The sequence below is a fragment of the Lipotes vexillifer genome, unplaced genomic scaffold (assembly GCF_000442215.2).
Source record: "Lipotes vexillifer unplaced genomic scaffold, Lipotes_vexillifer_v1.1 scaffold714, whole genome shotgun sequence".
Taxonomy (NCBI): domain Eukaryota; kingdom Metazoa; phylum Chordata; class Mammalia; order Artiodactyla; family Lipotidae; genus Lipotes; species Lipotes vexillifer.
In genome coordinates, this window is record NW_006794736.1 from 1,161,797 (window position 1) to 1,184,110 (window position 22,314).

Here is a 22,314-nt window from a genome sequence, read left to right on the forward strand (position 1 = left end):
GTGGGAATGTAAATTGGTACAGCCACTATGGAGAACAGTACGGAGGTTCCTTAAAAAACTAAAAGTAGAACTACCATATGACCCACAATCCCACTCCTAGGCATACACCCAGAGAAAACCATAATTCAAAAAATACATGCACCCCAATGTTCATTGCAGCACTATTTACAATAGCGACAACATGGAAACAACCTAAATGTCTAATGACAGATGAATGGATAAAGAAGATGTGGTACATATATACAATGGAATATTAGCCATAAAAAAGAACAAAATAATTCCATTTGCAGCAACATGGACGGACATAGAGATTGCCATATGGAGTGAAGTAAGTCAGATACAGAAAGACAAATATCATATGATATCACTTACATGTGGAACCTAAAAAAAGGGTACAAATGAACTTATTGACAAAACAGAAGTAGAGTCACAGATGTTGAAAGCAAACTTATGGTTACCAGTGGATAAGTGCAGTGAGGAATAAATTGGGAGATTGGGATTGACATATACACACTACTATGCATAAAATAGATAACTAATAAGAACTTACCGTATAGCACAGGGAACTCTACTCAATATTTTGTAACAGCCTATATGGGAAAATAATCTGAAAAAAGAGTGGATATATGTATATATATAACTGATTCTCTTTGCTGTACACCTGAAACTAAGACAACATTGTAAATCAAATATACTCCCAGAAATATTTAAAAAGAAAAGAACTTTGGTAACAGCAAAACACTCAATATTTGAACTTCTTCAAAAACATGACATATCACAAGGTCATTAACTATAATTTTGCATGATGAATAGCTGAAAATTTGATTACGATGTTTGAATTTTGTCAAAAGAAAAATTATATTTGCAATATGATTTGCCTTTAATTTCTTTAAATCTCACAAAGAAGAGTAAATTTTGGGAAGAGTAACAGTAATGCTTCAAGATTTATCCACTCTATTAATCTCAACTATTACTCTTTATTTGCAGTGCTTTTCTACCTTAGCTAAACATTTGAAATAATCTAAGGAGCTTAAAAACACTGTGATCTGTGTCTCACTCCCAGAGCTTCCAATTCATTATTCTAGTAAACAACATAGGAGTTGACATTTGTAAACCTCTGCCATTGATTCTGACAGGCAGCCAAGGCAGAAAACTATTGTTACAACACCTGTTTCTAACCAATACATACAGAAAGGTTAAGAAAACTGAAATATTAATTATTTCAATACGTCTTTGCAAATACCATACTTGTTGAACAAAAATTTATTTTAATGTATTTGCAAATACTCATGTAGAGAAATGTTACAGCATATCATTAATTCATACAGTAAATTATTGTACAGAAATCACAAACGAAAGTGTGTGAGCACAACTATAATAAATGTAAAGTACATGTTAAAACATTAAAATATTGCCTTAGGTCATAGGAATTTAAATGACTTTGAGGGAGGGTTTTACTACAAAAATATGTCCTACTCTTTTTATATCAACAAGAAAACATCATTTGCATTGTAAAATTAATTAATCTGAATTAAATAAAAAGATGTGTGTTGTTAAATAGAATTTGAAGATTCACACTATGGACACAGAATATCAGAAAAAAATATTGGAGTGAGCATCATTATGATTAAATAAACCTAAGGGAGTTTACCTATCACAGTAAACAGTTTTTAACTTGGCAAAGGATATTCTCTGATTAGCCTGCCACTTCCAAAATCCTGTAACCTAAGGAACCAATCTATTACCCAATTTTTATGCCTTTTTTTTTTCTAAAACAATATAAAGGCTTCTACAGGAAAACAGCAGTGCTTGAAGTTATCTTTAAAATTTTTTCATAGTATAAGACATAGATGAATATTTAAATAAATAAATGAATTATTGGGCATTTTATATGTAATTTTCCACTTAATTAGTTCCTAATTTAATAGAATAAAATCTCTATAGCTTAAAAGGTTACAATATGATTAGCTAGAACCTAATTAACAAAAACCTTCTAGTTTGAATTTTATTTTTAGCTCCAGTTGACATATATAAACAAGAGACAAATGACAAGAAAATAAGACTCATTATAAATTGATATTAAAAATTATAATTCAAGGGTTACCTCATATTCAGCCTATAATCTGTACCTGTATCCTCAATTCTAGTTTAGGACACTGGTCTCTGAATGAAAGTCCTTCTATCATTAAGACCATGAATGTCCCTTCATGACTAACTTTTAAACTGTAAGTTATATAACAAATTAGTTATATAACAACAACTGTGTAGACATAAGCATTATTAAAAAATAATTTAAATTAAAATATAGTAGAACATGTGTGTACCACATATAGCATGGCTAAGGAGACTCTGTTTTCCAGAGTTTATATGTGTATTCTAGGTTGTAATGTACAATGTGTATCTTACAGTATTTTTCAGCTAAACAATTTCACAAGCCATGATCAAGAAGAAATTCCCCAGTAATTCTTGTAGTCAGGCAGAATGTGCCATCACTAAAGAATTCTGCTACACTCAGTTTTGCCTTTGATTTTTATCTCATGACAAGCTATTAGGGAGAGACAGAAACAGCCAGACAAAGAAGGAGGATGAGGAGATGGAGAGAGAAGAAGAGGAAGGGGAGGAAATAGAGAGGAAGGGAGAGGGTGAGGGGAGGAAGAGAGGGAAGGAAAAGGGGAGAAGGGATCAGGAGAGAGGAAGGAGGAGAAAAAAGGACAAGGTGGAATAGACAGCACTGAGAAATATGAACATGGAGAAGTCAGTCTGAATCACAAGTTCCTAAACTGTTAACCCCACGTGTAGATATATTCTTTGTTCCTCTTTCATTTTTATCTCTCACATTTTATCTGTAAAGGTACTGAAAACAAACAAACAAAAAAGACACCTTGAGGGAGATCCTTCACAATGTTATCAAGATTGTAAAATACAATGTAAGTAGTTTTCACCTCAGTAAAATCATTCACTTAATTAAAAATGAAGTGAAACAAAAACATAAATTGCTGAGTTGATCATGAACGCCTGTCACTTATTTGTGTCTCCCCCAAAAAGGGAAAAAGTAGCATATTCCTGATTTCCAATTAAGGTATCAGTGACGTTAGAGAGGTTACACAGCGAAAGAAATTTAAAAATAGAAACTAAACAGAGCTGGGAGACCAGAAAGGGAAGCTCTCAGGCCCTGCAATGATAGCAGAGCCCAACAAGAGGTATACACCTCTTCTTTCCTAGTGAGTACTCAGTCAATGAAAAACCATGGAGTTTTTGTTTACTACAGCCCTCCCAATGTCCTTTTCCCCTCTATAAAATAATTTTTCTTCCCTTGTCCTGCAGGGACTTGTCCAAGGCTTGCCGTGGTTGCAGACCCCAAATTTGCAATTCCCCAGTGATCTGCAATAAACTCATCTTTGCTGAAGAAATATCTGGCAGCCTATTTGTTTTAGGTCAACAATAGCTCCCTCTGTTTCTAGATTGAATGTGTGGAAGAAGATGAGTTTATTCACTGGAAGTACCCAATAGATGACATAATTTCCTGGATTACTCTCCAGTTATTCACATAACAGGGATGTCCGCAATATAGAATTTCCACTACAATTTAACTATCAAATTAAGATGAATATGATTTTTATATATCTTTTCTGTGTACGTGCATGTGCGCACATGTGTGTATTTAAGTTTGTTGAAGAAAGAGAAACAAGTACATGCTTTGTTACTTGAGAATCCTCCATTGAAAGATTGAACCCAGGTTAAACCATTCTCCTGGTTGTGTCACACAATTCTAGGTAGATCAGGCTATAAGAAAGCAAGTCGTGTGTCTGCTTTTGCTACTCCTACATGGACAAACTCACTTCATGTGAGCTGCAAGACCCATGTCTTGCAAGACCCCATGTCCCTATCTTTTGAAGAAAAAGATTTTTGCTTTATTCTCCCAGGCCTTTCCTGAGTCTCAGAAGACTGGCTTGAGAGTTAATGATTAGGGAATGTAAAAATGCAGAAACAAAGGATAGCTGTCGGACCAGGAAACTGGTAACAATTTAGACTCTAAATCAGCCACATATCAGAGTCACTGAACTCCCCATTCTCTGAATGATATAGATAAGAAGGACTGACACACATTCCTAAGTTGTTTTTACAGAAACCAGAACCCCACAAGATGAAAACGGCTAACCAGAAACATGAACACCCCAGACCAGCTGGGACCAAAAGGTTGATGATGTTGACTTACAAAACATCACCCTGTTACCTCATCACCAACCAATCAGAAAAATATTCACAAGCTGATCAGGTACCCTGCAATCCACAATCCTAATATTGCCTTTAAAAACCCTTCCCTGAAGCCATCAGGGAGTTCAGGTCTTTTGAGCACTAGCTGCCTGTTCTCCTTTCTTGATGCCCTGCAACAAATATTGCACTTCCCTCCACTGCAAGCCAGTGTCAGTAGATTGGCTTTGCTGCATGTCTGGCCAGTGGACCCAAATCCAGGTTAGGTAACACTGTTATCAGATACTGTGGCTATGTGCACATCTGTGGAAATTGAGTGAAAATGCAGATATCCCCTTTGGTTACTTATATATGCAAATTATTACAAGTTTATTCTTAATCAATTTAATAAATGTTTCAATAAGTACCTGTGACTTACTGGTTTTGTCATGGTATACAATCAATTTCCCTGTGGGTTCTGCTACAAAGATAATTCCAATCAACTAATTTTTTTGTGATGAGCACACCTAGCTATGAACAGTTAAACCACTTCCTCAGTGTCAAATAATCCAAGAAAGGATTAGGAACAGAATCAAGTTTTCTTAATTGTCTCTAATTTTTTAAACTTAAAAAACAAAATCTAACATAGAACAGGTAGAGTACTACACCTAGGACAGTGTGTCCTCAGATCTCTAAATTAACCACATTTAAACCCATAATTTTTCCCACCTTAAAGAATGCTTTCACTTCTGGTTCTACAATTTCATTTACTTGAAATGCCCATAATATTTAAGACATACTATAGGTTAAAAAGAGGAATAGTAATCTCAAGTAGCTGTCTCACTTTATTTATCCATGCTCAGGGGCATAACTTTCAAACAGTTTATAGTTCCTATATTATAATGTCTATAGACAATAACATTTCTTAATACGTATCACCATGACAAAAATGTCTTAATATACTAGAGGAAAAAAAGCATCAAAATTCTTCAAAGCCCTGTTTCAATATCACATAAATCACTGACATAGCTATTGGCCTGTTTCAATACTGGTTTCTACTGTCAATTCTATTTAGGAAAAATAATGAATTGTTAAAAATAATCACCAAATATTAACTTGTTATCATGGTCAGGACTACAAGAAATATGTGGATACATAATAAGTGTTCTCTTTCCTCAAGCTACATAGATTCTAATAATTTTCTTTAAAAACATGATCAGGGGGCTTCCCTGGTGGCACAGTGGTTGAGAGTCCGCCTGCCAATGCAGGGGACACAGGTTCATGCCCCGGTCCGGGAAGATCCTGCATGCCGCAGAGTGGCTAGGCCTGTGAGCCATGGCTGCTGAGCCTGTGTGTCCAGAGCCTGTGCTCTGCAACAGGAGAGGCCACAACAGTGTACTGCAAAAAAAAAAAAAAGATCAAATAAAAATAGTGTTACATAGAAAGTGGTGAAGAAGACTTGCATTTCCACTAGTATTGTGGGCTATATACCTAAATTAATTATTTTTGCTGATTCCAGAAGGAAGAGTGTATCAAAGAAAATATTTGAAGATATAATTCTGAGACTATCTAGAACTGAGGAGACACAAGTGATAGAACTTATGAAAGTTTTAAGAAACCCAAAGATTCACAAAATTTATAAGCAGGATAAAGGAAATTAAATTTGCATCATGGTGATAATGACGAAAACCAAAGATGAGATATAGTTTGTTTTTTTTTTTATTTTGCAGTACGTGGGCCTCCCACTGCTGTGGCCTCTCCCACCATGGAGCACAAGCTCCGGATGCACAGGCCCAGCGGCCACGGCCCACGGGCCCAGCCACTACGCAGCATGCAGGATCCTCCTGGACCGGGGCACGAACCCACGTCCCCCACATCGGCAGGAGGACTCTCAACCACTGCGCCACCAGGGAAGCCCGAGATATAGATTTTATAAGGTGCCAGAACTGAAGGTTTACATTGAAAGGGGTAACAGCTTGACAGATGACTTCTGTCACAATGGATGTCAGAAGACAGAAATATGACAATGTCAATGTGCTGATAGAGAATAACTGTCAGCCTAAATCATTATAACCAGTGAAGGCGTCTTTCAAAATGAAAGTGATATAAAGACATTTTCTAACAAAAATTGACATGCATGCCACGCACAGATACTCTCTAAAGAAAAATTTAAATGTTGTGCTGAAGGAGGATTTGAGTACCAAGAAAGAAAAAGATAACGTACAATGTGTCGTGGTGTATATATATTTATATATATATATGTGTGTAATACTGAATGTATGTTGATTGCATAAAACAATAATAGTCATTAAAAAATAACATGCATACATATTTGTATGTAATTTTTGATGTATAAGAATGAAATTAAAGTGTTCTAAAATATTAGCATTGTGGGGGAAAACTTAAAATATATTGATTAAATTTAGACTGACATATCAAGTGTGCAATTTATAATGTTTAGGAAAAGCAATATAGGGTAGAAACAGAAAGTGTAACTTCCAAACTAGTAGAGGAATAAAAACAGAAAGAACAAATAATAAGTTCAAATGGAAGCTAAAGTCTAAGAGAAAAGAAAAAAACATAAAATAGATAGAATGTAAAGTGAAAAACAGATCCATATATAGCATTAATTTTTGTTACCAAATCGATTAGATTCCTCAGGGGTAAAAATTGTCATCATGCTTTAGATATACAATCCAACCTCTTCTGTTTACAAGAGACACAGCTATATCATAAATTATCAAAATAGTTGATTGTAAAAGATGAAAAGGAATTACTACACAAATTCAAACCAAAGGAGCTGGTATAGCTATATTAATAACAGAAAAACAGAGAAGTTAAGGCACAAATAATTAGTAGCCAAAAATTTTAGTCACTCCAATGATAAAAATCCAATAACCATGACTACATAAGTGTTCTGAAAGACCATTCACATAATAATTTACCCTCAAGACAGAGAAAGCAAAAGACAGAGTGCTAGATATTTTACTTGACACTTTTTTGGTAATTAATAGAAAAAATTGGCTAACATTAAATAAGAGTCATAGAAAATTTAACAAATTTTAAAACTTAACCTGATATCTATATAGAGAAGACTGAGCTCAGAAACTGGAGAATTTAACCTTTCCAAGCACAAGAACATTTATAAAATTGATTGTGTACAAGAACTTCAAGCATATATGACCCCTATCTGCATTCTGATAGCAATGCACTAAGCTAGAAATGAAAAGATTTAACATAAAAATCCCCATGTTTTTGAAAATTAATGTCTTCCACTTAAATGACCTTTGGGTAGAAATATATATATATATATATATATATATATATATATATATATATATATATAATAGTGGAAATTAGAAAACATTTATAACATATCAAAACCTTTGGGATAGAACTAAAGTGATGCTAAGAAGGATATGCAAAGCCTTAAATGCATATATCTTAAAAGAAAAAAATGATGAAAATTAATGAGGTAATTTGGCCTAAAATATTTTTTTAAAACTCAAAGAGAAATAAAATGAGTCCAATTTAATTAAATAAAACATCAACATAAAATGAAGAGGAGTAGATCAATAAAATTAAAGTTGGACTTTTGAAAGACTAATGCATTGACAACTCTCTGGCAAGACTGACAGAAAGAGGGAAGGGAAGAGAAGGTATGTTCCCACACTCATAAACACACCAAAATGAGAAAGAATTACTAATTACATAAACTAAAGAAGATAAAGAATAGTGAGAAAAATTTAGGGACAACTCAGGTGAATTTATCACCTGATAAAGCTGGACTTTATCAGTGCTGCAGAGGAATCCAGGAAACACATAAACACCTGGGTAGCCCAAAGGACAGAAGGAAAAATTACAGACCTGCTGTCTCCAAATTCAGTGGACCCCATGACTTGTCTGGTTCACGTGAATGCCATCTACTTCAAAGGAAACTGGGAGAATCAGTTTAACAAACAGCACACCAAGGAAAGGCTGTTCAAAGTCAGCAAGAATGTGGAGAAGCCGGTGCAAATGATCTTCAAGAAATCCACCTTTAAAATGACCTACATTGGAGAGATATTCACGAAGATTCTGGTGCGTCCCTACGTCGGCAGGGAGCTCAATATGATCATCATGCTTCCCGATGAAAACACCAATTTGAAAACGGTGGAAAAGGACCTTGTTTGTGAGAAATTCATCGAGTGGACGAGGCCGGACCTGATGGAGGAAGAGGTGGAGGTGTCCCTGCCCAGGTTTAAGCTGGGGGAGAGCTACGACATGGAGGATGTCCTCCGCACCCTGGGCGTGACTGACGTCTTCGAGGACACCAGGGCGGATTTCTCCGCGATGTCGGCCCGGAGGGACCTGCGCCTGTCCAGGGTTATGCACAAGACCTTTGCGGAGGTCTGGCGCTGCGCCAGAATCACCCCCAGGTTCCGAGCTGAACACTCTTTCCTCATGTTTTTTGTTTTTGTTTTTTTTTTGCAGTACGCGGGCCTCTTACTGTTGTGGCCTCTTCTGTTGTGGAGCACAGGTTCCAGATGCGCAGGCTCAGTGGCCATGGCTCACGGGCCCAGCTGCTCTGCAGTATGTGGGATCTTCCCGGACCAGGGCAGGAACCCATGTCCCTGCCTTGGCAGGCGGACTCTCAACCACCACGCCACCAGGGAAGCCCAACCTTTTCCTCATCTTTATCCAGCACAGCAAGACCAACGTTAGAAAACATTTATAACATATCAAAACCTTTGGGATAGAACTAAAGTGATGCTAAGAAGGATATGCAAAGCCTTAAATGCATATATCTTAAAAGAAAAAAATGATGAAAATTAATGAGGTAATTTGGCCTAAAATATTTTTTTAAAACTCAAAGAGAAATAAAATGAGTCCAATTTAATTAAATAAAACATCAACATAAAATGAAGAGGAGTAGATCAATAAAATTAAAGTTGGACTTTTGAAAGACTAATGCATTGACAACTCTCTGGCAAGACTGACAGAAAGAGGGAAGGGAAGAGAAGGTATGTTCCCACACTCATAAACACACCAAAATGAGAAAGAATTACTAATTACATAAACTAAAGAAGATAAAGAATAGTGAGAAAAATTTAGGGACAACTCAGGTGAATTTATCACCTGATAAAGCTGGACTTTATCAGTGCTGCAGAGGAATCCAGGAAACACATAAACACCTGGGTAGCCCAAAGGACAGAAGGAAAAATTACAGACCTGCTGTCTCCAAATTCAGTGGACCCCATGACTTGTCTGGTTCACGTGAATGCCATCTACTTCAAAGGAAACTGGGAGAATCAGTTTAACAAACAGCACACCAAGGAAAGGCTGTTCAAAGTCAGCAAGAATGTGGAGAAGCCGGTGCAAATGATCTTCAAGAAATCCACCTTTAAAATGACCTACATTGGAGAGATATTCACGAAGATTCTGGTGCGTCCCTACGTCGGCAGGGAGCTCAATATGATCATCATGCTTCCCGATGAAAACACCAATTTGAAAACGGTGGAAAAGGACCTTGTTTGTGAGAAATTCATCGAGTGGACGAGGCCGGACCTGATGGAGGAAGAGGTGGAGGTGTCCCTGCCCAGGTTTAAGCTGGGGGAGAGCTACGACATGGAGGATGTCCTCCGCACCCTGGGCGTGACTGACGTCTTCGAGGACACCAGGGCGGATTTCTCCGCGATGTCGGCCCGGAGGGACCTGCGCCTGTCCAGGGTTATGCACAAGACCTTTGCGGAGGTCTGGCGCTGCGCCAGAATCACCCCCAGGTTCCGAGCTGAACACTCTTTCCTCATGTTTTTTGTTTTTGTTTTTTTTTTGCAGTACGCGGGCCTCTTACTGTTGTGGCCTCTTCTGTTGTGGAGCACAGGTTCCAGATGCGCAGGCTCAGTGGCCATGGCTCACGGGCCCAGCTGCTCTGCAGTATGTGGGATCTTCCCGGACCAGGGCAGGAACCCATGTCCCTGCCTTGGCAGGCGGACTCTCAACCACCACGCCACCAGGGAAGCCCAACCTTTTCCTCATCTTTATCCAGCACAGCAAGACCAACGGGCTTCTCTTCTGCGGCTGGCTCAGCTCCCCATGAGGAGGTGGCAGCTGCAGGCAGCCCCGCTGGGTCCTACTGGCCCGCTTTCCCGGGTACTCTGTGACGTGCCTGTGACTCAAAGTGGCCTTGGCGACAGTCCAGAAATAAAGGGTCTGATCGAGAAAAAATAAAGAAAATTCACTATTCTCGTGAAATAGTGCTTATCTATTTCAGATATATTTTGCAGATATCTTCTCCACTCTAGGTTTTTCATAGCCTTAATGGTGTTCTTAATTAAAGAGAAGTTCTTAATTTTTATGTAGTTTGATAAAGTAATTTGGTTTTCTCTAATGTGTAATTTTATAGTTTCTTTTATGATTGTCCTACTTAAGGAACCACCTAGTCTAAGTTTATTAAGATAATTCTCTAAAAGCTTCATAATTTTTTATTTTATATTCAGAATAATTTTTACCTATTATATTTAGACCTACTACACATCTGGAATTTTTATGCTGTATGAAGTGAGGTATGGATGCTCAAGATCAATACTTGTTTCTGTATGGACAAGCACCCATTCCTGAAACGTGTACCCTTACCTTGCAGCAAAAGTTTCATATTTGTTATAATTAGGTGAATGCTTATGTGTCAGTCTGTTTTCTCTATTATTTTCACTCTTTTGTATTAATACATCATTTCTTAAACCAAAATACACAGATAATGTGTGATCATATTCCACATTCTCTTGGTTATTTTGTTCCATTTCATTACCATATAAATACTGAAGCAGTTTTCTTTTTTCCAGCCTTATTGAGGTTTAATTGACAAAAATTATATGTAAGTTGTACAACTTGATGTTTTGATATATGTATACCTTGTGAAATAATCACCACAATCAAGCAAATTATATCCATCACTTCACATAGTTACCATTTTGTTTTTTCAAAAATTTTAATTGAAATATAACTAACATATAAGTTACTTGTTTCAGATGTACAACATAATGATTTGATATTTGTATAAGTTGCAAAATGATTACTACAATATCTGTCACCTCACATGGCTACATATTTTTACTCATGATGAAAACTTTTAAGATCTACTTTCTTAGCAACTTTCAAATATGCAATACTTGAATAATAATACTTGCAATAATATAGTATTATTAATGATAGCCACCTTTCTATGCATTGCACCCCCATGACTTACAACTGGAAGTTTATACCTTTGTTAAAATTTTATTTTATTGAAGTATAGTTGAATTGCAATGTCATGTTAGTTTCAGGTGTATAGCACAGTGATTCAATTTTTCAGATTCTTTTCCTTTATAAGTTATTATAAAATATTGAGTATAGTTCCCTGTGATATACAATAGATCCTTATTGGTTGTCTATTTTATATATAGTAGTGTGTGTGAGGAATTTTATACCTTTCGACCCCCTTTACCCATTTCATCCAACCATTCACTCCCCACCTCTGGCAATCACCAGTATCTTCCCTGTATCGATCACTCTAGATTATTTATAGTACCTAATACAATGAAAATGCTATGTAAATAGTTTTAAATACAATGAAAATGCTATGTAAATAGTTGCTGGCATTAAACACATTCAAGTTTTGCTCTTTGGAACTTCTGGGATTTTTTTGAATAGTATCAATCCAAGGTTGGTTGAATCAGTGGATGTGGAATCCACAGATATGGAGAGCCAACTACATCATGGCTAAGTGGAGTTTATTCCAGGAATGTAAGGTTGGTTTCACATTCGAAAATAGTTAAGGCAATTTGCCATATCGATTGTCTGAACAAGAAAAAATATATATTACTGCAATAGCTGCAAATAAACATTTGACAAATTCAAGGCACATTCATGGTAAGACTCTTGGCAAAGTAGGAATAAAAGGGAACATCTTCAACCTGAGGTAAAACATCAACAGGAAAAAAAACCCCTGCATTTTACATTTTGCATATGGGTAAAATGTTGAATGTTTTACCCCATTATATAAGAAGGCAAATGTGTTTGTTGTTACCACACCTATTCATTGTCACACTAGAAGTCTTAACCAGAGCAATAAGGCAAGAAAGCAAAATGAAAACATATAGATTGGAAAAGAAGAAAAAAGTATATCTATTTGAAGATGGCATAATTGTCTTCAAAGTAAATCCCCCAAAATATCTAAAAAATATATATTGGATCTACCAAGGAGTACTGCAATACTGTAGAACACAATTTCAATATACAATTAAATATGAGATTTAACTGTATTTCTGTATATTTGCAATAAAAAGAAATTAATAGATTAATAACCATAATAGAACAATTATTGTTAATAGAACCACTATCATTAGAACCAAATACCCAAAAATACTTAATCATAAGTTTGGCAAAATATGTGCAAGGTCAGCATTCTAATAACTACAAGATACTGTTGAACATAATCAAAGAAGACATAAATAAATGGAGAGATAAATCAGGTTTATGACTTGGATAATTCAATATTGTTAAGAAATCAATTCTCCCAAATATATCTGTTCATTTAAAGCAAGCTCAAAGTGCCAGAATATTTTAATTAGTGGAAATAGACCACATGATTCTAAAATTTATATGAAATTGCAAAGTTAATATAATTACAATTTTGGCAAAGAACAATTAGAAGGTTGTTGAAAGACTCACATTATCTAATTCCAAGACTCATTATAAAACTACAGTAGTGACTATGGATATGACACATTTTATGCTATAAGAAGTAAACCAGACTCAAAATTTAATATGATATAATTCTATTTATGTAAAAGTCTGTAAAGTGTTAAACTACAGTGATGGTGAATATTCTGTGTTTGCAATGGGCTGAGTGTATGGAGAGGAGTGTACTCCAGAGGAGTTTGAGGAAACATGTTAGGGGTGGTAGAATTATTCTAAATCTTGATTGTGATCACTGTGATGTAACTTGATTTATTTATCTAAACTCAGAACCATACTTTAACATGGGTGAATTTTTTTTTTTTTTTGCAGTATGTGGGCCTCTCACTGTTGTGGCCTCTCCCGTCACAGAGCACAGGCTCTGGACGTGCAGGCTTAGTGGCCATGGCTCATGGGCCCAGCCGCTCCACGGCATGTGGGATCCTCCCGGACTGGGGCACGAACCTGTGTCCCCTGCATCAGTAGGTGGACTCTCAACCACTGCGCCACCAGGGAAGCCCACATGGGTGAATTTTATTATATGTAAATTTTAACTCAAAAACTCTAGAAAGTTTATCTATAAATTATTCAATAAAAATAATGTATTGTTTAGTGATAAAAACCTACTACTAAATTATAAATAATAGTAGGTGGACTCTCAACCACTGCGCCACCAGGGAAGCCCACATGGGTGAATTTTATTATATGTAAATTTTAACTCAAAAACTCTAGAAAGTTTATCTATAAATTATTCAATAAAAATAATGTATTGTTTAGTGATAAAAACCTACTACTAAATTATAAATAATGTTTATTTGAGAAAAGGAATAAGACAGATACAGTAGAGAGGATTCTGCAAAGGAATTGGTGAGGTTCCAATTCTTAATCTCCATGTGGTTTCCATAAGAGCATGTTTATTATTAGATTTCAACTGTATCTGTATGTGTACATATATATTTTTCAAAATCTAAAATAAATTTCCCAAACAAATTATATTTATAAAGAGAAAGCAGTTTTCTATGAGATGAATAGAAGAAGAAAACTTATGATAGTTTAGTGGGTGGAATGAATCACAAAGTAAAATCTTGTGCCAGTGGAGGAAATTTAATTGGCTAAGATAACAAACAGAATTTATTGGCCAATGTTATCTAGAGCAATAAATAAATAAGACATTAAAATCACTTTATACGCCTGTATCTAGGGGCTTAAAACATATTTCTAGGGAGTCCTTCTTATTCATGCTCTATTTCTGCTGTGCTGGCTTAATTCTCAGGCCTACTATTTGTTTTGGCAGATATAGGGTCATTATGTCTTGGCTTATGTCCTACTGATTTAGGTACTTCATAGGTTCACTTCAAATTGTTCAAGAGAAAGTTTCACACCTGATTTTCATTGATCTAAACTGGGTTAGGTTGCAATTAAAGAAAATTGGGACCTGGACTAGTGTAATGCAAATGAGAGTGCTAAGGCAAAAAATGTAAACACTCAAGCAGATCTTTCCCCATTGTACAGATAAAGAAGTTGAATCACAAAAGCTTAGGTTACATAATTATTAAGATATTAATATTTAATTTTATTTCAGATATCTGAGTTCAAAGCCTCAACCTGCTGCTTTACTTTGTCAAGTCTTTCAATAAGAGAAAGATAAGAGTGTTTTTTAATAATGTGAATGGTATGTAGACTCCAGAAGGATCTGGACGAATTGGAATGGAACATCTAAGTATAAATTTAATGGGAAAAATAATTAGTCCTGTTTTTATTAAATGAAACAATTGCATAATATAGCTTTATTTAATGCAATTATAATATCTCAATGCTCTTATTGCAATGCTGTCTTTTTCTCCCTTTATTTCTGTTGATATTTACTTTATATATTTAGATGCTCCTATGTTGGATACATAAGTATTTATGTTATATCCTCTTGTTGGATTGACCGCTTTATCATTATGTGACGCGCTTATTTGTGTTTTGTTACAATCTTTGTTTTAAAGTCTATTTTATCTGATATAAATATTAATACCCCAGCTTTCTTTTTGCTTCCATTTGCATGAAATATCTTTTTTTGCATCCCTTTACATTCAGCCTGCATGTGTCTTTAGATCTGAAGTGAGTCTCTTGTGGAAAGCCTATAGATAGATCTTGGTTTTTGTTTTTTTTATCTTTTTTTTTTTAATGCATTAAGTCACCCTATGTCTTTTGATTGGAGCATTAATCCATTTCATTTAAAGTGATTATTGATAGGGACATACTTATTGCATTTTGTTAATCTTTTTCTGGTTATTTTTGTGGTTCTTCTCTGTTCATTTCTTTTTATTTTAATCTCTTCACTTTGGGTTTGATGATTTTCTTTACTGTTATCTTTGGATTTCTTTGTCATTACTTTTTGTGTATGTATTATAGGCTTTGGTTTTGTGGTTACTATGAGGTTCATATATAACAATCTATATATAAAGTAGAGTATTTTAAGTTGATCCTCACTTAAGTTCAAATGCATTCTAAAACACTAAATCTTTACTACCCCCCCACATTTAATTTTTTTACATCATAAGTTATATATTTTTTAATTCTGTGCATCCCTTAACTACTTATTGTAGTTTTAGTTATTTTACTACATTTTTTCTTTAACTCTTCATTCTAACTTTATGAGCTGTTGTTCTACTTCCTTTACTATATATTTGTTTTTACTAGTGAGAATTTTTTCTTTCATATATTTTCTTATTTCTAGTTATGACATTTCCCCCCACTTAAAGCAATTCCTTTAATATTTCTTGTCAGGCTGGTTTAGTGGTGATGAAGGCCTTTGGTTTTTCCTTGTCTGGGAAATGCTTTATCTCTCCTTCAATTCTGAATGATAATTTTGCCAGATAGTGTATTCTTGGTTGTAAGTGTTTTTTTTTTCTTTTTCCTTCAGCACTTTGAATACATCATTCCACTCCCTTTTGGCCTGCACAGTTTCTGCTAAGAAATTTGCTAATTATCTTATGGGGGATTCACTTATATACGTAACATATTTTCTTCTTGCTGCTTTTAAATTCTTTCTTTATATTTAACTTTTTATATTTTAATTATAACGTGTCTTGGTGTAGATTTCTTTGGGTTCCTCTTTTTTGAAAATCTCTTTGATTCCATGATCTGGATGTCTGTTTGCTTCCCCAGGTTAGGGAATTTTTCTGTCATTATTTCTTCAAATAGGTTTTCTGCTTCTTTCTCTGTTTCTTTGTCTGCGACTGCTACAATGTGAATATTAGTATGCTTGATGTTGTTAGAGAGGTTCCTCAAACAATTCTCATTAAAATCTTTATTTTTCCCTTTGGCTGCTCTGATTCAGTGATTTCTACTAGCCTGTCTTCCAGATCCCTGATCTATTCCTCTGTATCATCTAAATTGCTGTTGATTCCCTCTAGCATATTTTTTCTTTTCAGTTACTGTATTCTCCAGCTCTGAATTGTTCTCTCTTCTACTTTCTGAATTGTTCTCTCTTCTACTTTCTCTTTGTTGAAGCACTTGTTATGTTCATCCATTCTTCTCTTGAGTTTTGTGAGCATCTTTATGACCACTACTTTGAATTCTTTATCAGGTAGATTACTTATCTCTATATCATTAACATCTATTTTTGAGTTTTGTCTTGTTCTTTCATTTTGAAATATTTCATTGTTTCCTCATTTTGTATGTCTCCCTGTGTATGTTTCTGTGTATTAGACCAAACTTAACTCTCTCAGTCTTGAAGGAGTGGCCATGTTTAGAGGATGATCTTTCTCCTTCAATCCTACCCTAGGTCTTGGTTGTCTGTAGAATCTTTGTGGTTGTCTATACCACCTGATTCATTCTTGATATATGTTCCTGTTGTTGAGCGTGTGTTGAAACGCATCTCGATATGGTCCCTTTGTTGTGGAGCAGGTATTAACCTAGTTCTCAGGTCCCTTTCAGAGGGAATTCATCCATGTCACTGTATATTTGTTATGTTAATGAAAGGAAGTAAGTTCAGGCTTTTCCAGGCACCACCATCATGAAATGCCTCCTTTTGACTGAATCTAGGCATCACAATTTAAACTGTGACATTGACAAACTGAAATGTGTCCAGGTAAAGTAATCATCATGAAAAGTAAATCAGTACAACACATATGAAAAAACAGGTTTCATTGGCTAAAGAATATTCATGGGGAAATTTCTTTTATATCATCTAAATTCTATTACTTGGAAGAAAGATTACACCTTCATCTTCATGGCCACAGAGTTTTTGGACCAAGAGTTTAAATATATAAGGAAAAAGATGTCAGTTTGCTATAAGAAAGACAGTTCTAATTATCAAAATTTCCAAATAACTAGACCACACTTGGATATCAGGATTTATCTTTCCTTGAAGATTTTAATTGGAGAACATAGATTTTCTCTTAGGGAGATTTGTTCAGGGATTTTTGCACTGGGAAGTCTTGCAAATCTGTTGTTAAATAATCTTTTATTTTCAGGATTTACCAATGAATCATAATTATATGATACAGAACACTTTAGAAAACATATATATATATATATATAAAACAAAGCCCCTTAATTTATAACTCCTCCACCATCCTTTTTTAAAGCTCATAAATCCAAAACCATGTAATTTAGTATTTTATTATATATCCCATCTTCTAAAAGAATCTAAAGATAAGGTATTCAAAGCAGATAAAATTAGTGGAATATTAGGGAAGTAGTTACACTGATTAAGATTATTTTGTGCTTCATTAACCTCTTATCCAATACGTTCTTCTTATTTTTGAGTGTTACTTAACTTCAGGTATCCTGAACATTTTCTGATCATTCTTGCAAACTACTGAAACCAGATCTTAGCTGTATAGTGCCTATTCTCCTTAGGTTCCCTTTACATCTTATATAATCTAAATGATTTGTCATCAAATATGATTAATTCAAGAATGCCAACATGTTAATGAATCATAATCAGTTAATATCAATACACATATTTGTATCTTCTAAAGATAACTTTTAGTCATTTAATTTTTGCGCTAAAAGAATAATCACAATGGACTTAGAGCCAGTGTCAGGTTTGGGTTATTAGACAAAATCTTTTTGTTCCTAAAATCCCATATTGAACTTATCTCTTCTAACCTTCTCACAAGCATGAATCAAGTGGATACCACCAGTCGATATTACCTTTTATTAAGCAAAGAAAAGAGGAAACTATTCTTCTATTCAATATTCAGTTCCCCTTTTCCCATAATTTTTATGGCATTTTGATAACCTCAGGCACAAAGCAGGGATCAGAGGCCAGAGTCTTTATCAAAGTCATGAGCCCTGAGTGGAAAAACCTCTTCTCAGTCAGCAGTTCAGAATTCCTGCCCCATCTATTTATCTCATGAAATTATGTTTACAAAGGATGATCTGACCTTTTGAATTAGACTTTTTCCTGATTCATAGTTTGCCGCTCTCCCAACTTTCTGGTGCTAAATTGGACAGGGATAACAATGGGAAGTCACTGAGAGCAGAAATAGAGCAGAGGAGGAGAGATTTATCCCTGTTTCTTGTACACTCATGAAAGGTAATGTCTGCAGATTTTCAGGAGCCCAGTCTTAAAATACTTATCTGGAAATGCCTGCCTTGCTTGAAACCAAAGTCTGTTTTAGCACTGTGATTCTGTCAATGTAACAACTTTGCTTAGTATTAAATGTGGCCTGGCAGAATCCTAAGTATCTGGCTACATTAGTTCTATGATTCCTGTGCTCCAGTGACCATGACTTAAGGACAATATCAACTACAAGGTTCTTCTTCCTACTTCTAACTTTTCAAGATAACCATTAGCTAGATTAATTTTTTTCTTAACTCATTTATTTGTCCTTTCCTCACCAAATCATGTCTTTCATGTCATGTCTTTCAGATGATAAGTCTTTTATCTTAGACTGAATAGGGAAACAGTGCTTCTTTTCCAAAAATGTTTATGATTTCTCTAAGCCTAATTTAATTTACTTTTAAAATGTAGTCCTACATGGCCTTTATTAGCACTGAGCTGTAACTCAGCTTCATTATTATGTTTGTGCTCCTTTAACAATGCTTTTAACTTAGCAAAAGATCTTTTTGCAATACAGATACTGGCACACCAAACATTAAATAAATTTAATATTAATATTACAGGAGATCTCCTCTATGACCAAACAACATTTCACTCCCATTACAGTGTTTATGGGAATGATTTGCAATACTGAATAAATTCTTTAATGATAGTCCAGTAAAAAGGATATCATTATATGGTTGCACAAATGTCTTTCCCCTCAATAAAATTTTTAGTTATGTGAACACTTTGCCTTTCAGAATGACTTACGAATAAAATTTCTACCTTGACTTGTGCATTAATCAAGCGAGGGGGAGCAAAATCTATTTTTCAAAATGACCCAACCACCTAATGACTTGTTTAACTGGCCATCAGTCTTTGTAGCTGCCAAATCTTTTCTCTTTCCTTCCAATGAACTGGCATAATGCTGATTTGGGTCATATGTAGACACAAAATGCCTTCTTTCCTAGAGGAATAATTATTAACACTTCCTCAGAGCTGTTTGAAGGGTATTTCTGGTCATAGCTCTTTTCTCCCCCCAAGCAAAGCCATTCTGTTCTCTGCCTTTTCCTGCCCCCATTTGAGGAGTGATGAAAGAAAGCAAATTATTTTCAAGAAAGATGAGACATACAAAAGTGTTTCTATATGTTTCAGTGAAAAAGACAGCTTAGATTCTATCTAAGGAAGCAATTTTAAGTCAATATTTTCTTGGCTCTTTGCATCACTTTTTCTGAATCCTAATCCTATATAATTCATGAGTTTGGCCTTAAATTATATGGTCTTGAGCAACAAAACTCTCTTCAACTTCTCAGCTCAAACATTTACATATAAATACACAATATCACCACCAGTACCACCACAAATTTTATCTTTGTCAAGTGTCTTAGTCCATTTAGTCTGCTATAACAGAATGCCATAGACTGGGTGGCTTATGAACAACAAAAATTTATTTCTCACGATTCTGGAAGCTAGGAAGTCCAAGGTCAAAGTGCTGGCCAATTTGGTGTCTGGTGAGAGCTCCCTTCCTGGTTCATAGATGGCCATCTTTCTCTGTGTTCACATGGCTGCAGGGGTTGAGGAAGTTCTCTAGTGCCCTTTTTTAAGAGCACTAATCTCATTTGTGATGGGTCCATCTTCATGACCTAATCACCTCCCAAAGGCCCCCATTTCCAAATACCATCACACTAAATGTTAGGATTTAACATATGGATTTGGGGAGGCACAAATATTTAGTCACTAGCACCATATCTCTTAATGACATAGACTTCCCAAGAACCTGGTCATAGGAAGAGTTTCTTCAGGGCTTCCAGCATTTATAGACTAGATATGACTCAAACTGTTATGAACTTTATTTTTCTGAAACTACATGCTTTATTTCTAACTCCTTCGTTCCATTGGGCACTTTCCTTAGACATTATTGATTACCAGTTATTATTTTTAGAATTAGTAAATAGTTTTCCTTTAGCTCTTTCAAACCAGACATGTCAGCTAAGTTTTCAGTTTTGTATTGTCTGCCTTGTCTAAAGATGTTCTTAGTCTGATAAAACTACTTCTAGTAAAAAGCAACAAAATAAAATCATCTGAGATCCCATTTTCTAATTCCATGGTTCTATAAGTCTCTTAAAAGTCTTTGCTTTAGGATGGTTAGTTCTTATTAACTTTCTTGTAGTTAAAACAAAAGAACATTTTTTTCTTTTTTATGAGTGAGATAATGAGTTTTATACCTTGCTTAATGAGATTATCTTTTTGACATGGGTTTCAAGTAAAAAGTATGTAGGTTGCAGGGGAAAGGGTTATACTTACTTGCATCATTGCTCAGACAGGTGTTTATTCACAGCTGCTCAAGTAATTCAATGCAATTCATATAGCCAATTACCTTTATCCCCCTCCAAAAGAGACACTAGTACAAAAAAAAAAAAATTCCTAGCAAAAGAATAAACTCATATGCCAGAATTTATTGGATGTGTACATAAACGCTCACACATACAATGTGTGTTTGCAATACAATTAATTATTTTTTTTAAAATTAGAGCAGAAGGAGCTAGGGTCAGACTGTTTGGTGATAAACACCAGGGCTACCTTTTTCTAGCTGTGTTCCTTTCAGTAAATCTTATAACTTCTCTGGAATTTTTTTTTCCTTCATTTTTAAATGACAATGAAATTCAAAAGTCCAGTCTTACTTTTCTGATGATGTTATTATCAGGATCAAATAATAAAATATATTTTTCAATTCTCCAAATACTGAAACTTACTATACACGTTATTGAAAAATCTATATGAAAAATTTACCCCACTGATTTCTGATATTTAGAATGGCATTCTAAATATAAATCAATTGGATCTTTCTTTTTCTTTTTTTCCTAGTACTTTTGTGAAAGCTTTTGCTGCTTTTGAGTTAGCCATGGGCTGTTAAGGAATATACTGATAGCTCAGTAATTTCAACCTTCTTTTACACAACCTTGTCAATTAATGCCACTATTTTTTTTTTTTTTTTTTGCCGTATGTGGGCCTCTCACTGTTGTGGCCTCTCCCATTGTGGAGCACAGGCTCCGGACGAGCAGGCTCAACGGCCATGGCTCACGGGCCCAGCCGCTCCACGGCATGTGGGATCCTCCCAGACCGGGGCACGAACCCGTATCCCCTGCATCGGCAGGCGGACTCTCAACCACTGCGCCACCAGGGAAGCCCATAATGCCACTATTTTAATACATGCAATAAGAAGTAAGTCCCTTATTACTTGAGGAGACATCCCAAACCTGGGTTATCACCACCATTTTCTCATGGTAAGGGGAACTTAGGGCCACTATTTTAATACATGCAATAAGAAGTAAGTCCCTTACTACTTGAGGAGACATCCCAAACCTGGGTTATCACCACCATTTTCTCATGGTAAGGGGAACTTAGGTCTTTGTCTTTTACATTTGTTTTTCTATTTGCATCCATTTCTTGTAGAGTTCTGACCATGTAACAGGAAGTGTTAACCCAGTTGCTGATGGAATGCAACTGCACATATCAAAATTACGATCCTGGGGTAACTGTCAGCTTACTGCATTAGCTAAGGATAAAATTACATTGTGACATTTGGATAATTGTTAGGCCACAAAGACAAATTTGCTGACTTTAAGTTCCAAAGCTGACCTTTTCACAGTGAGCTAATTGGAAGGGTTCCCTTCCTTTTCAGGAACCTTCTATTTAGCATCTTTAAATTACTTACCTAAGCATTTACCACCATTAGGATACATAATGCACTCACTTCCACTTGATCTGATCCCTGGATCATGTTATATTTATCACTTGACTTGAAAGATTAAACACTATCAACCTTGTTCTCTAGTCAGTGGTAAATATTTCAAGCAGATTTTAATAGACAATTCAATTCTAAGACT

General features: G+C 35.3%; 1 protein-coding gene across 1 annotated transcript in view; it reads left to right on the plus strand.

The window, feature by feature from the left end:
• Window positions 1-22,006, plus strand: part of LOC103083722 (serpin B6-like) — a 39,011-nt gene extending 17,005 nt beyond the window's left edge. Inside the window, exons 2-4 of the mRNA XM_007467341.1 lie at window positions 7,975-8,580; window positions 9,319-9,924; window positions 21,881-22,006. Of these exons, the coding sequence (XP_007467403.1) occupies window positions 7,975-8,580; window positions 9,319-9,924; window positions 21,881-22,006 (1,338 nt within the window). The remainder of the gene's footprint in view (window positions 1-7,974; window positions 8,581-9,318; window positions 9,925-21,880) is intronic.
• Window positions 22,007-22,314: the final 308 nt, after the last annotated feature.